General features: G+C 38.9%; 1 protein-coding gene across 1 annotated transcript in view; it reads right to left on the bottom strand.

Annotated features, from left to right (window-relative positions):
* The window catches only part of ANO6 (anoctamin 6), a 71,235-nt gene that overhangs the window by 35,184 nt on the left and 15,233 nt on the right, over positions 1–20,818 (bottom strand). The window contains exons 2-6 of the mRNA XM_020795514.3: positions 13,131–13,210; positions 11,854–11,982; positions 4,302–4,367; positions 3,624–3,902; positions 1,510–1,623 (exon numbers count right to left, since the gene is read on the bottom strand). Of these exons, the coding sequence (XP_020651173.3) occupies positions 1,510–1,623; positions 3,624–3,902; positions 4,302–4,367; positions 11,854–11,982; positions 13,131–13,210 (668 nt within the window). The remainder of the gene's footprint in view (positions 1–1,509; positions 1,624–3,623; positions 3,903–4,301; positions 4,368–11,853; positions 11,983–13,130; positions 13,211–20,818) is intronic.

Genomic DNA, 20,818 nt, shown 5'->3' with positions numbered 1-20,818 from the left:
TCTGCTTTGGAAAGACCACAGTCTTGAACGGCTGCTAGGGAATACATTAAATATATGAACAAAATGACTGCCCATTCCAGTGTTAGAAGTCTAGGCCCTATTATCAGAGGCAAATATATCTTGCAGAAGAACAAAGGGTTTGGTTCTGAGACCACTCAGGCACTGAAAAGCTAAGCATGCCTGTCCATGTTTGTGAAGAACTCTATAAGAATCTGTCCCATGGCCACAGGGGGACACCATGACATCAGTGCTAGTACTGTCGTATCTACCTGTAATAAATGTGTCACATTGTTCCAAGAGCTGCCTGAAATGTACCTGCTTTTATATGAGGTCTTCAGGTTACCTATAAGAGAGGCAGTTAAACCAACCCTGCAACTAAAATGGCAAAAGGCACTGTCCACTGACTGCCTTACGCACCATGAATACTTCTCTGTACAGGGACATGTTTTTCTGGAGACACTAGGCCTCGGACCTTTTTCATACTATGCCTCTGAACTACAGAATTGTGCCAGCCAAGAGCAAGTGCTGTCATGAGCTGCCAAATGTACCTTTGGACTAAGAGGAGAAAGGCATGCAAGACTGAAGAACAGATAGAAACCATAGCTCTGAAATGAAGGTGAGGAGGGACAATGTACGCAGGAGTGTGACGGGGAAGACAAGCACCTATGTCTCTTGCACAGATAGCAGTAGCCTATCCTGGTCCCAACATAGTGCCTTGAAGATATTTAAGGCTGTAAGTCCCATCACAATCACCAGCACAATCACCACATCTGCAGAGCAGCTTATTGGAGAAAGCCCTTTTGCCCTGTTCAGGCTAACATCTTGTAGAAAATTATTGTAGCTGCTACTTCGTATCTCAGTGACATTTTCTAGCACCATTATTGCAATGGACACCCATTATGGGATAGTGGACGGAGTGATAAACTAGGAGATGTGGGTTTGAATTCCCACAGGAAACTCATGGGAGGAAGAACTAGTAAAAACACCCCTTAAATATCTCACTTACCTTGAAACCCCCCTATTACGGTCACTATAAGTGAGTACCAAATTGACGGCACATAACAGTACTCATCACATCATACTACATTTTTAATAAACATTTTTATTTTAAAATTAATGGTCAGAAGGGTCTAAGTTATAAAATCTTGATGTTTATGTTTGGTTCATAGGTTAAGAATCACAACACTTTAATGTTTTTTGCGCATACTATTAAAATTACAAATAGCATTCATAAAAGCATTTTATACTGGGTATAATGCTTGCAAAACCTCTGAGGCATTTCTTAAACCTTGTATAAAATATTACTTGTTTTTGTCCATTTTACAGTATTCTTGAGAAAAGTGATTTTGCTGTGTTTCAGTAGCTTGAAAATAGTTGGCCATAATAACATCTATAGTTAATCATTCAACAAAGATTTTCTTACTGATTTTTATACTTCTTTTTGTATAAATATATCTAGGATAATACCTTTTGTTTTCAAAAGAGCAATTCTCTAAATACTGTACTTACATCATGAAGTGGAAAAGCTGCTTTATAGATCCCTGTGTCAAGTAGTTTATTGATGCCAAACTTCTTCACATTATCTCTTATAGCATATTCTCCACGGCAAAGGATAAAGTGAACCTAAAAAATCCCCAAAATTCTTAGAACTGAGCAAAATTTGCAGGAATCAGAGTAAAATAAATCTACAGATGATGTCTCTCTGTGTAGATTTCTAAAAACACACACTGTCGAGGTCATACTACCCTCAACTAAGACTGTATATCCCAAATATGAAAATCACACTATGCTGAAAGTTGCCACATATAGCTCTCACAAGATGAGCAGACTATTTTTCACCAGCTACCAATGATTATGCTATTTTGTAACATTTATATTTATAAGAATCATAGTAACAAGAGGAGTATCCAAATTCACGCCCAGTTTTCAGTTTCTAGTTCTTATGAATGTTGTCAAAGTCTTTAAAAGACAGAATTTCCTGAAAACATAGGACCCAGAAAGTATCAGGGTAGAGCACATCATGGACAAAATGCAAAAATTATTGCATCTGCTACGTATGTGCTAAAAATACAAAGGGTTTCCTGTTAGCAGCCCAAAACATTTATCCTTTGTTTCTCCCTCAAAACAATTCAGGCCTTACTTAATTTTTTAAAAAACATATCATACAAGACTGCTGAATGTATAAAATCAGGGCCTACAGATCTTTCTTCCACTATGGCTTTATGGCCACTGGATTGTCAGATGGACAACTGGATTGTGGCTATATGTACACTTTTATCTAAGTGCTCCATAGCAGCCAGATTTGTCTCAAACCCACAAGAAGTGGCTGTTCCACCCATCCTTAAGAACAGACTGTCCCACCTGAGATGAACAAGTAAGGTGGGCAGATCTCATTGGAAGCAGCTGTTCTGTCAGGTATGAGGCCCCAAACCGTTTTGGGCCTTGTAAGTTAGTATCATTACCTTGAAGTTGGCATGGAAATGAACAGGTACCCAGTGTAAGGTGGCTAGAGTGGCTTTGGTAGCCAGATGGGCGGTACAAAAATCAAATGAATAATAATACAGAATAATCTGTGAGTGACATGGCCCACATGTTACAACATTTGCTCATGTGAATATATGAGTAGCAAAGCCTGAACAAATTGTGGAACTAAAATTGTAACAGCTGAATCAGTAAAAAGTGGGTTGAAAAAGCGTCATCAAAAAAACAGGAAGCACCCTTTCTCCCATAATAAGCCACTGATCCATCCGACTCAGGGCTCGTCCAGGCTGGGCAAATGTCCCATACCCTTTTCTCCTGGTTGGCTTGGAAGGGCTGTGAGGCTTAATAGCATTCACTTCCAAACTGGACTTTACAAGCCACATCTGTGCAAATTGCTTGTCTTCAGAAAAATCTTTGAAATCCTTTAAAAATTATGTTCAAAATGCACTTCCCCACTAGGGCTTATTTTCTAGACCAGTGGTCCCCAACCTTGGGCCTCCAAGATGTTCTTGGACTACAATTCCCAGAAGCCGTCACCACCACCTCTGCTGGACAGATTTCTGGGAGTTGAAGTCCAAGAACATCTGGAGGCCCAACGTTGGGGACCTCTGGTCTAGACTATTTTACCCCCCCCCCCCCAGGTTTGTGTGCTAACTTGAAAGGCCACTGAAAGCTTCCAACCAGGAGACTCTAACCAACAAGTAAGCCCTCCCCCTCCAAACAAACCAAGACAAAATAAACTATGCCTTCTATGGGGACAAAAAAATTCACAGAACATGTTATTTTACTAACCAAGGCAAGATGGAGAGAAAATACCAATAACCTCAGCTACCTTAAGGAGAACAAATATCCTGTTTCTAAGATTGATAAGTCTCCAGACCTTCTTGCATATGCTGTGGATCCGAGGTCTCTTCCATGCAAGAAAAGAGAGTGTTATACCACAAAGCTATGGCGTTTCTCCAAGCGGTGGTGTTTTGCAAGACATAATCATTGCCTAGTGTTTGACTGCACCCTGCAGTGTTTTGTTTGTTTGTTGCTTTTTTGGTTTTTAGCTTTTAAGAACAGAGGAAAACATTCACCCAGATTGGCACTTACACACAAATTATACCTGTCCTTTTATATATATAACACTGGACACTTACTATTCGGCTCCTCATTGCTGGAGTGAAGAACATGTCCTTGTCCTGAATGTAAAAGTCTGACAAGCGATCATTCTCAAATGGAGCCGTGAAAAATTCCTTCTCTGGCTTGATGATATTTTCATCCACACGGAAACATTTACTAATCCAGCTAAATGCTGAATCGCGGGTTTTCAAATCATTCGGCTTTAGGGGCAGTTTGATATGCATGACCTCAGCATAGCTGCACAGCACTTCCCAAGGTGCATGCACTTTCACAAATACACGCTTTTCGTCCAAAACCTGCAGGAAAATGACACTTTAAAATTTCACACACTGAGAAAGGTTTCACGATGGTTTCAAAATCTTCTTCAACCTGTTCATGAGTCAGGTCTCTCCTTCACAGGGGCTGGTCCAAACATTGCAGAAAAGGGAATGTTGCTTGGGTCAAACAATAGAAATGCTGAGACTTCTCTTTGTGAAACAGATTTTAGTGCACCAAAAACCGCTGATACCTAAAGGCTCTTACTGAATTGATCACAGAACCTCTGCTGTCCACAGTACCTGAGACATAGGGCATTAAATTAAAATAAATAGTGGAGAAAAATGCAGCACAAGGCCACTTCCACATACATTTAATTTCTTCTGCATCTGATGGAAGAATTAAAATGTTCCAAGTAACATGAAGTGAATTTAACTCACCGATCTTGTTGCTTCAAGCTGCAAGCCACGGGTTATCAAGTTAGACTCATATGCCTGTCTCTTTCTCTGTTAAAATTGGATGGAAAATGGTGAAACATTTCATCTTGAGAATTCATAGTCTTCAACAGAAACACATATAAATGGAATTTAAACCTTAACAACAACAACAATAAATACTATTTTCACTCTATGCATTTAATTCCAAGACTACTGGTTAGAACCTTCTTCAGGCATTATTGGCTCACACATCAAGTTCTAAAGGTGACCTCATAACACATTTTATGTGGATAAAAACAATGGAATGAATCCATGCAATGGGAAAATATTCAAAAATATTGCTTTATCTATACGCACACCTGCCAGTAGGTGGCCAGTATGCACATGAAACAGCCTTTATTAGCAAAGCCTAAGGGTGACAGCAGCATGCACGAAACAGAAGAAAAGTGGTTGAATAACTGAGTTTGAGGTCTGGCGACACCTTTATTGCCTTTTGTTGTAAAACAAAACAAGGAGAGTTATAAACAAGTTGAGCTTTCAAGTTCTCCAGAACTCCTCATCAGGAAAAGATAACCATCTGCATAGCTCAAAAACTGGTCTAGACGCACATGTCCAATCTAAACTCTATTTCATTTTGTTGCAAACTGGTTTCATGTGCCACTGTCAGTACAACCTTGAACTCTGTCTCTGTGAATGAATCACAAAGTCACTTTCTGAGTAGATATTGAATTATAAGAAATAATTCCAAATATAATACAGATCACCAAAATCTTTTCCAACTAAAAGGCACCGGTATAATGCTTTGCTTAACTACAGAAGCTGTACATATCATAGTAACAGTAAAAATAAAATTAACTCCTCCTAATGATAATGATGATGGATGAGGTTGATGATGATTGTTGTCAGATTATTATGTGCATTGGGAGGAGAAAAAGTACCAGAATACATGGAAGGAGTCTAAGATGCCAAAGGGAGAAAGGTTTTTTTTTAAGTGCCTCAGGTACAAAGCATTAGTGTTGTCCCTGGTTCCATCTTACAACATCTGTAGGATTTTTATACAGAATAAAGAGAAAGGTAGGAAAGGTAGGACTATGTAAGAAGAAAATGCATGTGTTACTTTCATGATTTTTTTAAAAAGATTATGCTTCATCGCTTCTTGGCCTTTTGGCTAAGATCAAGCGTCATGCAGTGCAATGGTTCCCAATCTTGAGTAAGCCAGGTGTTCTTGGACTGCAGTTCCCAGAAGCCTTCACTGCCAACTGGGCCTGCCAAGGTTTCTGGGAGCCTTTTAAAACCCATTTCAGGCCCTTGCAGGACCATCTCCCCCCCCCTTTTATTTTTCTCTTTCCCCTCCTATTCTTCCGTCCTCTTTTTTTCTCCATCCACTCTTAGTTTATATGATTAGTCGGTGCCATCTGGGGTTTTTGTTTTTTAGGGTTATTGTTTTTAATGTTCCTATTTTTATTTTTGTTTTATATTATATGTGTTGTAACCCATCCAGAGTAGTGTTGTGACACTAATGGGAGTGTGATACAAATCCAACCAACCAACCAATTTTTTATAGCTCACTATATATGTAAAAAGAAACTTCCCAAGCGCCTTCTCAGTTTGCTAAGTGGATTACTTTATTTGATTAGGAAAAAATGAGTCAGTAAAGATTGCTTAATTGTGACGTCAGACTCCTAAACTGGATGTTCTCTTCTCTGCTTCCCACTATATATTGAATGAAAACATGCCTTCTTTTCATGCCCTGTTTAACTTGGAACTGTGTGGGCTCAGAACATTGTGGATGAGAATCTCCTTCTTATATGTTGTGCTAGAGAGAGTAGAACACATATTACATACAATATTAATTTATTAAGTTATTTCCATCTTTTTAATCAAAATACCTTAGGCCATGACACAAAGCAATTTAGAGCAACTGAAAACAATGCACACAAAAGCGGAATTGTTGATCCCTAGGTTTCAAGAGCTTCAGTGAAGAGCCAGGTTTTTCTTGGCATTAGAAGAAGGCCACCAATGACACTCATTAGGCCTCAAAAGGGAGAGACATTCCACAAATGGGGTGCCACTGCAGAGAAGTCTCTACACAATATATTGTCTCCCACCGGTGGAAAACAAAGGAAGTCTTTTGCTTCACAGCAGATCTCAGCACTAAAGCAGAATAGATTGTATAATTCTTTTAGAACCAGTATCACAAGGTTTCTGTAACGCATTCCTTTTAACAATTTACCTTCACATAGGGCACTATTGGAAGTCCTTGTGTCATCTTCAGGGACAGTCCCATGTAGAAAGCATTACTGTAATCTATATCTGACGCCCTTCTAGTATTGACATTAGTGCTGAGACAAAAAGACTGTAAGCTCCCCTTAGCCACACTGTTCTTCCGGCAGAAGGCACAATTCTACCTCCAATTGTTAGCAGAATAGAACAGAGATCACCTTGCTCTGTATGTCACCCAGAAAAGGGAAGCATGATCTCTTTGGGCATCAGAAGTGGGTAGTTTCAGTAGATGGTGAGTGTGCCCCTTGGGATAAGACATGAGATTTGGAGGATTATGTCTTACAGGATAAACACAAACCACTGCTTGCCAGTTTAGATGCAACAGCAAACTATGGTATATGCTAAAGAGAACTGAAACTAAGCATGTGAGACAAAGAAGGGGGTGGGGTGGGGAAAACAAACACATGTGTACAACATGTGTTCTATTTTGTGTTATGTTTGCCCTGAGCCTTGTAACTATGAGAAGAGTTATACATTCATGGGTTGAAACCTGTGATGATCATGGCTACAACTACAATCATTAACTAGAAGCCTCACAAAATAATGTTCCGAAAACAACTTGGACAGGCTTTTTGCTCTTAAAAACAAAAACAAAAATAAAAATGTGCTGAAAACTATTGCTATATTAATTTCACTTGTACCTTTGAGTTACAAGAACCACATCTGGCCCAGCTTCAGACATCATGTTAGTTTTGGTTTGCATGATCAGTCATACAGATTAATTCGTGAGGCCAGTGACTTTTCATATGACTGCAAATATTTTGCAAGAACACTTCCCTTTTTGGAAAAAGTTGAAAATACACTAACAAAAATACATTATATGGATTTGTGGAAACTTTGTTCCACCCCTTTTCAAAAAGGGTTTTCCTTTTTCTTAAAGATAAGGGTTGAAACAAACTTTCCATGAACAAATATATTTTATATGTCTTGATGATGTTGTTTCTCAGCTGATCTACAACCTGGTTTCTATAGGCAATCGTACTTAAGCTAAAGATCAGAAAGATAACACAGTACACAACATACGACAGGATATGATTTCTTAATCTGGAAAATGGTGAATCATTTTCTATTTTTAAATGCACAGTAGACAATTAGGTTGCACAGAGGCTCAGACTCAATGAGAAAGTTCTTCAAAAACAAAACATTATTTTAAAATACAAAACGGGGATCCACTACTTCAGTTGATGATTTATGAACCAATCTGACAAGTACTGAATATATATCAGAGATTGGGAGTATACAGAAAGCTAGTAAAATGCTACGTCATTGAATGTACTCCCAATGTCTTTAAGTGCAGTTTCACTGAGGCAGAAGACAAAGACATGCAATAATTAAGACCGCAAGGGACATTTATAAGTGCACCAGCCCGCTATTCGGAATGATCACGAATCCCTCAAGCAACTTAAAATTTAGTGCCACTTGACAATGCCTGTGACCCTGGCTGATTGCAGAATGCTGATCACTTTGCAAATGCTGGTTGAGTAGAAGCCTTCTCCAAAGTCTCCCTGGATGATTCTGTTTAAAAAGTTTGGAAAATATACATTTCTGGACTACAATACCCAAAATCCTCTATGGCCACTTTTGTTGGCAAAAGAAAAGAAAAGAAACTCACCTACCCCTTCCTCCCCTTTTCTTTTTCAACAAGAGGAGACAAACTAATGTAGCTACTTCTTTAGGTTAACATGGCCACTTTGTAACTGCAAAGCTCCTGGTATTTATGTCTTTCCTATACATTACATTTAATAATGACTAAGCCACACATGACTAAAGGACGTGGTGGCGTTGCAGGTTAAACCGCAAAGCCTCTGGGCTGCAAGGTCAAATGACCAGCAGTCCGAATCCACGCAACGGAGTGAACTCCTGTCGCTTCTCCCAGCTCCTGCCAACCTAGCAGTTTGAAACCATGTAGATGCGAGTGGATAAATAGGTACCACCATGGTGGGAAGGTAATGGCATTCCGTGTCTAGTTGCGCTGGCCATGTGACCATGGAAACTGTATAAGATAAGATAAGATAAGAAATTTATTTGTCATTGCACTCACAAGTGGGTGCAACGAAATGAGGTGCTCTTCCCCAAGGTAAAACTGGACAACACCACTACAAAAAAAAGTTAAAAATATACACAACACTCACCATACAAATATAGATACCCTGTTTCTCCCAGCAATTAAAATTCCACCAAAAACTTATGACCCCGCATTTAAACTCAATACTGCACTTGGGTAAAAGCTGTTCTTGAATCTGCTTGTCCTTGCTTTCAATACCCTGAATCTCCTTCTCGATGGCAATAGTTCAAAGAGCTGATGTCCCGGATGAGAGGAGTCTTTCAGTATATTAGATACCTTCCTCTTACATCTGTTCTTATACAATTCTTCCAAAGAGGGGAGTGAACAGCCAATGATGTTTTGGGCCGTCTTGATCACCCCTTGAATTGCCTTTTTCTCTGCCACTGTGCAGCTCGTAAACCATACACAGAGACAGTAGGATAATATGCTCTCAATCGAACTCTGATAGAAGGTGATTAACAAACTCTCAGTCAATTGTTGCTTTCTAAGAGTCCTTAGGAAATACAACCGTTGTTGCGCCTTCCTGATTAACGCAGCGGTGTTTGCACTCCAAGTCAGGTCATTTGTTATGATGGTCCCAAGAAACTTACATTCAACCACCTGTTCCACACAAACTCCGTCTATATACAGTGGCTGAATGTCTGCTCTTTTTTTCCTATAGTCCACTATAAATTCCTTGGTTTTTTGGATGTTAAATAGAAGATTGTTTTTTTTGCACCAGCAGGATAGCTGTAATACCTCATCCCGATACGCAGACTCATCATCCCCAGAAATAAGTCCTACCAGTGTAGTGTCGTCTGCAAATTTGATAATTCTATTACTGGGATGGTTATTGGTGCAATCTGATGAATAAATGGAGAACAGTAGTGGACTGAGGACACAACCTTGTGGAGTGCCAGTGCTGAGAATCTTGTCAGTAGAGATGTAATCATTCAATTTAACCCTTTGTGGACAATTTGTTAAAAAATCCAAAATCCACAGACAGATAGAATCTGGAAAATCTAGATCTTTCAGTTTGACTATTAATCTGCGGGGTATAATGGTATTAAAAGCAGAGCTAAAGTCCGCAAACAGCATTCTTACATAATTCCCTTGTGTTTCCAAGTGGGATAAAGCCATACAAAGCACAGTATTAATCGCATCCTCAGTTGATCTATTTTCTTTATAAGCAAACTGAAGCCCATCAAAGGAATCAGGAAGGCAGGAGATAATATATTTCCGAACTAACTGCTCAAAGCACTTCATTAAGATTGAAGTTAGTGCCACCGGCCTATAGTCACTCGGACTGTTTGTAGGCAACTTTTTAGGCAGTGGAACGATGATGGAAGCCTTGAGACAGACAGGAACTACACATGATGTCAGGGATCGATTAAAAATTACAGTCCATATCCCGGCTAGCTGATCAGCACAGCCTTTTACCACCCGACCAGGAATTAAGTCGGGTCCAGCTGCTTTTCTGGAGTTAACCACCTTCATAGTCTGTCTCACATCCTGCTCATTCACAATGAAGGGGGGACTCTGCTGAGTAAATGATGGCAAACGAACAGTTTCAGTTTGATCGATCTCGAATCGAGCAAAAACGTTGTTCAACTCCTTGGCCACCTCCACGCCTCCGCCCGAGGAAACCTTTTTTGCTTTGTAGTTTGTTAGTTGTTGAACCCCCTGCCAAACTTGCCTCATGCTATTGCTGAGAAAACAGTCTTCAATTCTCCTCTTGTATTCGGCCTTAGCTTGCTTAATGCCTCTCCTCAAGTTCGTTCTTGCTGCACTGTAGTCTAGATCATCCCCAGACTTGAAAGCCTTATTTCTAGCATACAACAGGCGTCTAACCTTCCCGGTCATCCAAGGTTTTTGATTGGGATAAACCCGGATACGTTTATCCACTGTGACAGTATCAATACAGTGTGCCATATACCCTAACACTGCAGCTGTATGTTCTTCCAAGTCAGGATGGTCAAAAACTTCCCAATTCGTCTGTTCAAAACAGTCCTTTAACTGCTCCATTGCTCCCTCCGGCCAGCTTTTCACTATCTTGACTACTGGCCCTGACTGTTTTCTCAGAGGAATGTACTCCGGAGCTAGTAACAGGGACATATGGTCAGACTGGCCCAAATGTGGCAATTGTAATGTCCTGTATCCATTTGCAATATTCGTGTAGACCTTATCTAAGGTGTTCAACCCCCTAGTAGCACACCTTACATGTTGATGGAATTTAGGGAGGACTGCATGTAGGTCTACATGGTTGAAGTCTCCTGCAATAATGTATACAGCATCCGGAAATTTACTTTGCAAGTTGCCAATTTCATATGGACAAACGCTGGCTCTATGGCTAGGAAACAGGGATGAGCACCGCCCCCTAGAGTCGAACACGACTGGACAATTGTCAAGGGGAACCTTAACCTTTACCTAAGCCACACATGCAGAAAAATAACCCAGTGCAGCCTGGACAGACAGAATGAATGCACCAGGACTTTTATATGTATGTATGTGTGTGTATGTGTGTATATAGACACAGACAGCATTTTAGACATGCTCATAGATATTTATTTGGGGACTGTCAATATGGGTATCTGCATTTCAAACTTTACCAGTACACAGCTGATCAGTACTGAAGCTGGATGGAGGAATGGCAAGGTCACCAAAATTCCATGAGAAAGATTCCTTACCTATTGAAAGCCAGCAAGTAAAAGATATAGTCTATATGAGTCCCTGGTTTTCTACATGCCTTGATTTGTTTTTAAATCTGGAAAGCTTTCAAATATGTAATCTCAGGTGGCACCGTTTGAAGGCTATATCAAAAGAGTCTTGGAAAGGAAAATGGGGTGAGGAGTGGGAGAAAATGGGAATTATTATACATTACATCTTGGTATAGGAAGTATAATTTTTTAAAAAATTCTTCATTTTTGTATTCAATCATCCCTTCACAGTAGATATTAAGAGAGGGAACCAAGAAATCCAGCACCAAATACATCTAAATTCAAGGGATCATGAGTCTTTCAGCTGTAAGGAGCAAGCAAAATCAAGGGGAACAACAGCAAATGTTATCTTTGTTTGAAATTACATAAATGACAGTTCAGCTTGTACATAGTTACCACAGTCTTTGACTAAGAAATTAATGGAGGAACAGCAATGAAAACAGAAGCCTAGAATAAATCATGAAAACAAAGCCTTGACCAACAGAAGCATAAAAGAGAAGACAATTCATACCATTTGCTTTCTATGAAAGCTCTTCTTGTGACCGTCTTTTTTGCTTTCATCTTCATACACTAAAACAAAGTCAATTCTTCTCTGGCCATCATTGAAGTACAATGAATCAGGCTTCAGGTTAAACTCAGCCTGTAAAGAACAGATCACGCCTATATTATTATAACAGTTTCCCCAATGATAAGATGGGTTTTTGTCAAGAACGATCTATTCTCAATATTAAAAGTAACAGTGCAATGATCATTGAGATTACCCACTTTAATCCATTTAAATTTCATTTAAATTTGAATGGCCATGTTGAATCGCAGGCTCTCCCTGTCCTCTTCCCACTGCTGCTAGAGGCTTCAGAAATGTTGATACAAAAGAACTCTTATTTCTGTTTATTCTCTAAAGAAGGTGTGAAGAAAGTGTGTTACACAGATTACATGGAACCCTCCCAGGTCCCAAATGAGAGTCCTGAGTGCCCCATGCCCCCTTGAACACTCTCTACACATTCAAAAAAACAAACAAACAAAAAACGTATTACAAAGGTTTTTAAAATGTTTCACTCCAAACGTCTCCTTGTGTAATCTAGGGTGTATGACCAAAACTTTGCCGTATTTTGGGATTTCCCTGGTCTCCTTGCCCCATCACAACTCCCAAATAAAGGAACAGTGCTACTAGAGGGCACAAGGAGGCTTCTTCAGTAACTAAAGACCTTTTAACAACATTTTGAGGGGGATCTTTTGAAGTTGTCTATCCCATTCTAAAAACAGAAAAGTCTCACAGGCCAGTGTAAAGTGCTTTGTGAGAACCGCCATACAGTTCACCTATCCATGCAAAGTTGTTTCATTGAGACAATACCTAGTAAAACTAAGCAAAAGGCAACTAATCATCTTGGGTTTTAATGCTAAGAATAAATACGTAAGAAGTGGTGAGAAAACATGGGAGAGTTACCTATGACACACCGAGCCTTTATAAAATTCTGTATGTGGAAGTACCCAGTGTGATAAAGTGGTGTTCTTTTTCTCACATGTGTAAAAATGATATGAAGAGCAAAACAAATGGCATGGGGCATCTCATATGGAGAACACACATCAGAATGTGGGTTTCACAGGATGAGGGGAAGGGAGATTTAAAGCACAATGAAAGTGAGAGAGGTTGGAGGCATACTTGCCCACCCATATTTGCCTTCCCCAAAATGTTACTCACACCTATCATCTTGAAGACCCAATGAACTCTGAATAGGTCATTAAATTTTATGAGAAAGCGAAGAGAATTTTAAGTGAAAAAGCGCTTACCCATTCTGGCATACGCAGTGCTTGTTGGCTGACTACTGCTCCATAACTGGGAATAATAGTTTGTTCCAGTTCTTCCAAGACTGAAAATGAAAAGAAGAAATATTTTACTATGATTATAGTTTTCAGTGGTATGACTTCCACTTCATTTTCAGGAGAAATGCTCAGTTCTGCCTTTTCATGCCTCTCACTGAGAGTTAAGAATATAATATTCTGAATTATATGAGGGATTATCCAATCACATCAATTTCACAGCCAACTGCCCTATAAATGTCTTTTGCTGGGGCTCTTCGGGTAGGAGTTAGCAGAAAATTACACTCCTTGGTTTCCAGAATAAATCTCCTGCCATGAGAGCTGGAGGGGGGAACATAGTCTTCACAGGTCCCCACTTATAAACTACTGAAGAAAGAGTTTTCCAAACACAATGTCAGGTTTGTCAATGCATTTGTATTGCACTTGTTTCCAGCACAGCTAATTCAGTAGATGCTTTTATGGATGTTGTGACATCTATATGAAGATTTCCATGCTTTTATCAGGCTAATTTTAATCACATCAGCAAGCTTGATAATATTAAGTGAAATAATACCTAGTCATTTGAATGAAATCATGGTGTAGGTCCAGTGCCACAACAGGATATTCTCCCCCTCCCCTGCTATTCTTCACATCACCTGAAAAAAACCTGAAGGTTTCCATGGCCCCAAGATTGAATTTTGATGGCTCATGGGGAGCTGCAGGGGGGCTCACTTCTTCCGATTTCTATGTATTGAAGCCATTCTTTCAACAGAGATACCCCAATGCAGTGGTTCCTAATCTTTGGCTCTGCAGTGTTTTGGATTTGAGCTTCCAGAAGCCCAAATAGCTTGGCCAGTATTCAGGGATTCTAAGATTCATACTAATAGGACTGTTATGCTTGAAAACATTCACATGCTCTTTTCCTGGCAGTACAGTACTTACAATGCTAGTATAATATCTGAAATTGACCTAGGATTATACCTGTGGGTTGTGGCAATCTAAATGTCATGTATTGTCTAGCTCTCTGGTTTAAATTCTATCATTTTATATAGTTGGTTTGAAACTTTTCTTCCAGATGTGGAGAATTCCATTTCCCATAAGCTGTTCTGATTGATTTTCTTTATTCCAGGGAGAGAAGCAAAAGAACTTTCCAAGCAATTTTCCATTAACATTAAACTTAAGTAATATATGAGTCATCGCTTCCTTGCTGGCCTTTCACAGCGATCAGAATGGGTAGGATTTCAAAACAAGGGAGGAATTTGGCACGGACAGAGGAATTATAACAACAGCTTTGAAAGCATAACATTTTAAATCACAGATTTTGAAAAAGGAACTCAAGGAGATACTCTGTAGTGACTTACACATAAAATATAAACAATGAATCTGAAAACAAATACTCACGGTATAGTGATATAACTACTTTCACTATAAAATAATTGCTATTGAACAGTCTTATACTTGAAGGTTGTACAGTATTAGCATTTTAAAGGAAACCTAAACATTAACAGTTTCATCTGTTCAAACATGAAAATTCAAACATCTGCATATACCAGTACAGGTTCAACTGGCTCAATTAGAAGCATTATTTTGCTTGTTTTGTATCATGAAAGAAACATTTGGTAGTTCTACATTCCAGATCTCTTGTATTTAACAATGCCCAGGGCCAAATATTGGAGAGGCAGTTCCATAAGAAATATGAGTACTGTATACCCCATACCTATGTACAATGATGTAGTTACACAGCAAAATGTATCTTAAATTAACAGTGCATCACTAAGGCATCTTCTGGGGGAAATGGGGAAGAGCTAATGGGAATAAACTATTGACCACAGCTCATACAGGGCTGAATCCTCGATAGTAACAGGGCAGAATTATAATCAGGGCTGATCTACTGAACTCGCATTTTTTCTGCACTCTTAGAAGATCTGCTGAAATTAATGGGCCTACTGCGATTGCTTTGATCAATAAAATCAAAGCGCTGTTACAGAGTTGCCATCATTGTAACAAAAGGTTTAAGTGCAACTGTTATGAACATCATTCTATACAGCACTTAAGTTTATTCAACTAATGGATATTCCACAAACAACAACTTGTACAAGTATATACCCCCAAACTGCTGGAAAAGTATCAAAAATATATGAAGAACTCAAAATTTGACAGTGAAAAAGAAACAACTAAATTTCACAATGGTAGTTTGTGATGCTAAGATAGGGAAAGAAGCTCGCAAAGTTTTTGTTGGAAAATACAAACGGATAACATGAAATCAATGTAGAGAAGAAGTTACTAATGCCACATTCAGATTACCTTATACATAAAACCATCTACATGACAGCACTAAGAATAATAATGGAAAGAACCAAATAGTTTCTATCTTGCTTAAAATCCAAAATGCCAACACAGTGTCCAGCAAGTGACAACTGATTCTAGATTTTGTGCTTATTAAGATCAAAATCATGTCCTCATGACCGCCAATGACCCATGACAATGGGTGGAGAAGGACGGCAGAAGTGGGATTATCCCTCACCCCCAGTCCTTTGTCATTCTAATGAGTCTATTCAGACCAGGGGGAAGTGAAACCAAAGTAGAGGATATATCAGGGATTTCCTACCAATTCTCCTCAGACTGAGGAGAATTGGTAGGAGATCTTGGATGAGTAGCGAAAGGTTTCAACCTAACAAGAAAAAAGTCCATGACTCAACTTCCAGATAACCACACCTGGATGACTGGGAATCTTCACAGATACCTGTCCTCACTGTAATAAGTAAGTAAGTAAGTAAGTAAGTAAGTAAGTAAGTAAGTAAGGAAGGAAGGAAGGAAGGAAGGAAGGAAGGAAGGAAGGAAGGAAGGAAGGAAGGAAGGAAGGAAAAGATCAGGACGGCATAGGACATATTTTTTAAATGATAATGCCCACTAGAGAGAGAGTAATCATTATCTAATACAGTGGTGCCTCGCATAGCGAGGTTAATCCGTTCCGGATTAACCTTCGCTATGATGAAGCATTGTTGAACGGGGCAGGGAATTCCATTGGAACGCATTAAACATGGTTTAATGCATTCCAAATGGGCCGAATACTCACCGTTCAGCGATGCTTCTTTATGGCCGGCAGCCATTTTTGCGCCCTCCCCTTGCTTAACGAGGGCGCGAAAACGCTGCGCGCGGCCATTTTGGGCCATTTCCGGGCTTCTGGCGGCCATTTTGGCCGCCGAACAGCTGATCGTCGGGCTTTGTTTTGCGAAGATCGGTAAGCGAAACGCTTACCGGTCTTCGCAAAGCGAATTTTGCCCTATTAAAAAAAGTTGAGTGATCGCATTAGTGATCCAAAAAATTGATTGCTATGCGATTTCGTCGTTATACGGTGCGCTCGTTAAGCGAGGCACCACTGTATTTGGTGTCAAGGACGAAATCCCAGTGGGGTGTGTATGTTGTTTGATATAGACCAATAGAATTTATATTACCAAATGTCAATATAGAACAGAAAATCACAGAAATCCGAAATACACTTCATCTAAGAAAAACTGGCAAATCTCCTAGCCTGAATTATATTTTCATAAAAGCATTAAAGCTAACAGAAGATGATGACCTGGATGTTTTACTGAATCTTTTCAGTCTATTCTATAGAACAGGAATAATTGGTGAAATCTAGCTGAGAATGACCTTTATCACATAATCACCAAAGGAAAATGTTGAAGCTTGTAACACTAGATATGCTGATTTATTAAAAATGCTAAGAATTTATTAGAGGACGGGCAATGAAAAAAATACTAAAGTATTTCTAAAAATGAATGAAGTCCAAGAAAACATAAAACATATGACTGAGCACGACTTCAGTTATTTCAAATGTGTTTAGTGCATTTTCTTTTCTCACATCTTAACTGAAAATACTGCATGTGGTACAGTGATCCATCCTGAAAATTTTAACAAATATTTTTTAAAAGATAACAAAATGTACTGTACATTGAATTACGTGGGTAGATCTTTTACATCTATGTTCCTGTTGTGTTAATATTAAGACATTCCTCAAACAAAAAGACATATTTAATAAGTGATGTTGTTTACTTTTCTTTCAGGCTTTATTGACTTCTATTTTATTCATTTTTAATGAAACTCATAAGTTTGATTTTTAAAAATATACACTTTGTGTACATTTGAGGGGTGTGGGGAAGAAATGGTCTGCTCTAGGCCACATGGAAAGGAAATGTTTTCCTTAAGCTAGAGAAAAATCTCCCAAGCACAAAATGAACTTTAGTTCAATCTTTCCACTGATTAAATTCAAGCACAGTGTGATACAAATCAAAAACAGAGCTCAAATGTAAAAAAACAACAACAACACCCTTCCCTCTTCCATTCTCCTCTCTCTTGTTTTCTTAGTTCGGCCCCAGTAGTTAGTAAGATACAACTTGCGTAAATCAAAATGTATGGCTAAATAGACATATGAGTAATTAGTCAAACAATTGCTCTCACACGCCTATTATTGACTGCTTCCCAGAATGTCTTCATTGTCTCTTCTACACTTTCACCACAAGTTCTGTAGAGTACCGTTAAGACAGATTCTCAAGATACTCACAGAATTCACTTCTTCTACTGCATACTGTTCTCCAGCAAAGTCCAATTATTTATCATTAAATCTGCTCACACACACTCCTGTACATAACAATAAAAGGCCTGCTGCCTCTTGATCAGATATGTGTTTTCTTCCTGAGATTCGGGTTCCTGATCTTCTGCTGTTTGCAGTCGGTTTACCTGTTCTGCTTACCTGGCAGTTGTTCCATGAAGGTTCAGAAAGAAACTGGCTGCCCTGGTGGCTTGCAATGTGATTCACATGTGCTCTGACAAAAATCAGGATCTCTCACATGAGCTCTGGCAGCATTTCCCCCTTGTTCTTGTGCAAGAACAAAGTATCTACACAGAAAAGTCTTCAAAGCAAAAAAGGCTTGAGGTGGTTATCTGTGTAAGTGAAATTTTAAACTTGGCTTCAGCACATGAAGATAGCAACCTGCAACCCACCACCATAAATATGCCAGTTTTTTTTTCTTAAAGAACCAATACAGAAAGGCGGAGGGAGGAGAAAAGAAGGAATCAGGTTTGCCAGGTGGGAGGTTATTCCAGCCCAAGCAGTTTTTACCATGTAAATATTTGTTGCCTCTCTGTGAGCAATGTGCAAAAAATCTTGAAGAACTTGACTGTCTGGAATGACACAGGAATATACAGTAATAAATGACAAGAAAGTGAAAAGTATTAGGGGAAAGACTGTTACTGAGGCCCTTTCTTCTCAGATATGGCATTTAAAAGAATGCTGATGCTGAATCTGATTCTGAATAAAAGTGCTCACTCCATTTTAAGATCTTTACAAACATTTAAATCACATGGGGAAAAAATTAACAGCATAAAGAGCATTAGCACAGGTCATTTATTTTTTCAGACTACAAGTAAATGAACCCTTAAACTCTCTTGATTTAGGGGTTAATGCATTTTTGGATCTTCATTTCCACTTTGGACATGAAACTGGATAAGAAAAAAAATCTAATATACAATGATCTTATCCCAACTTAGAAAACATGATGTACTAGTTTTTGCTAACAATTTAATTAATTAATTAATTAAACAAACCAGCTAGCTTTCTTTCCCTGACTATATTAGATGAAGCATTATTGACTGTCTAAACATTTTTACTGCCCAACTTTACACTGATTAAGAGTTTGGCATGGCATCTTTGTGTAGGAAAAAAGCCACAATCAATCAATCAATCAATCAATCAATCAATCAATCAATCAATCAATCAATCAATCAATCAATCAATCAATCAATCAATCAATATACGATGCAGTGTTACACAAACAGGAGGTTCAGGAATATCTCAGTAATCTACTTGCACTGTGAATCCAATACCCATATACAAGAATTAATGAAACACGGGGAGATCATGCACAGTGAGAGAAGCATGCTAGCCCAGCTATCGGGTCATAGAGTCTGATGCCTGACCATCTCCCCAAGAGCCCTACAGAACTTTATAGACTTCTATGAAAAAATTAGAAGGCTGTGTTAATCACAGTTGGCATTTATCCCAGTTAAGGGTTAATTCCAGAATGAAAATCGTCAGTCATTTCCAATGATATCAGAAGTCATCTGTTTATCAAAGTATAAGTCTTTTCATTGTTGCAATGATTCCAGGCAATATCATCTTGTCCAATTCCAGAAGCTTTATTTATTTGCATTGCTTGTATGTTCCATAAGCACAAAAATAAAACCACAAATATTCAAAAGTCTTACAGTTATGGAAAACCATAGGCAGAAATTCTTGGAAATATCCAAGTTTTAAACATATTAAAACAAAAGTTGCAAGCAAATTCTGAGCAAAATGCAACTGGTGCCTAGAGACCTACGTATAAGCCCTATTGTCTCTTACACAGGGCCAATTTACAGAGGCATTTCCCTGGATGCCCAAGACTTTATCCACAAAGGGGAGGCAAGTGGCATGCAGGGTGAGTGTATTATCAGCCGTAGCACATTGCTGGGAGCTGTTCTGGTGGCAAGTCTTTTATCTTTCAAGCTCAGGGCAAACAGCTTTTTATTCACAAGGCATTTCAAAGTGTATTATAAGCTGTTTTAAGTTCATTGCTTACTGAGCTGAGCTGGTAGTACATTCTGCTCTTTAAGGTTTATTTCCACTGTTTTAATTTTTTATTAATTGTACTGCAATAAAATATGAAAAAATCATTGACAATGGCTTCTTTTTTTAACTTATTCCTTTCTATGAGGGAATGTACCACACTGAAAGAACTAGACAGCTGAACCTCCAAGATGAATAATGACAAAACGCTACCAAATTTTTATAGTTCTTTATTATGCAAGGAGCAAAACGTCAAATTGCATCTAACCCATGGATCTACTGCATAGATTTGTATGAAGCACATTTTATTTGGCTGTTTTTCATCTCTACACCTCCCGAATGTGCAGAGGGGTACCATTTCTTTCCCTAATCCCCCCTTTCACACTATTAGTTTTACTCCATCATTATTACTTTAGTATATTTACATGGGTAGAAGAGAGTAATCCAGCCCCAACTCCCTCTGCTTGTTATTTGGCCACACTTCTACATGTGATGTGTCCAAATATGAGAATCTCTACTATCAATGATGGTTTTTTGTTTGAGTTGGGATGGGACTTTCTAGTGTCTCAACTCTTGTGGATAATCCCCGTAGGTTCTGGAGACTCTTCTCTTCAAAGCCTTTGTTCTCCTTTTGTAGAAGAGTGACTAAACTGGAAACAGAGGCACACAGGGATAGAAGGCTCTTCTCTACTTAAAGTATATACGCAAATATGGCCGCGTAAGGGTGATGGTATCAGCAACAGGGACAATTTTTCATAAATTAATCAATTTCTATTTCTGTCCCATGGCTCGCTTGTGTGGAAACTGTGGGATGGGAAGATAATGTCTTTTATGATCAAAAGTCACCACTGTTGGAATGACATTATACTGCAGTGCAAAATCTAAATGCTTGAGAAAATATCTGTAAATCACTTACCTAGGCCTCTCTGCAAATAAATTCTTAGAAATCCACAGACATTTTTTCTCTGGAGTCCCCCACACATACATTTACATTCCCCCCCCAGCATTAATTAGAGGCATCTAACTAGGAGCCTCTGACATGAAAACATGCTCTCCATAGGAAGCTCTGTAT

The sequence above is a fragment of the Pogona vitticeps genome, chromosome 5 (assembly GCF_051106095.1).
Source record: "Pogona vitticeps strain Pit_001003342236 chromosome 5, PviZW2.1, whole genome shotgun sequence".
NCBI lineage: Eukaryota > Metazoa > Chordata > Lepidosauria > Squamata > Agamidae > Pogona > Pogona vitticeps.
The sequence above is the reverse complement of the archived record's forward strand: the minus strand, read 5'-3'. Positions and strand labels throughout refer to the sequence as shown.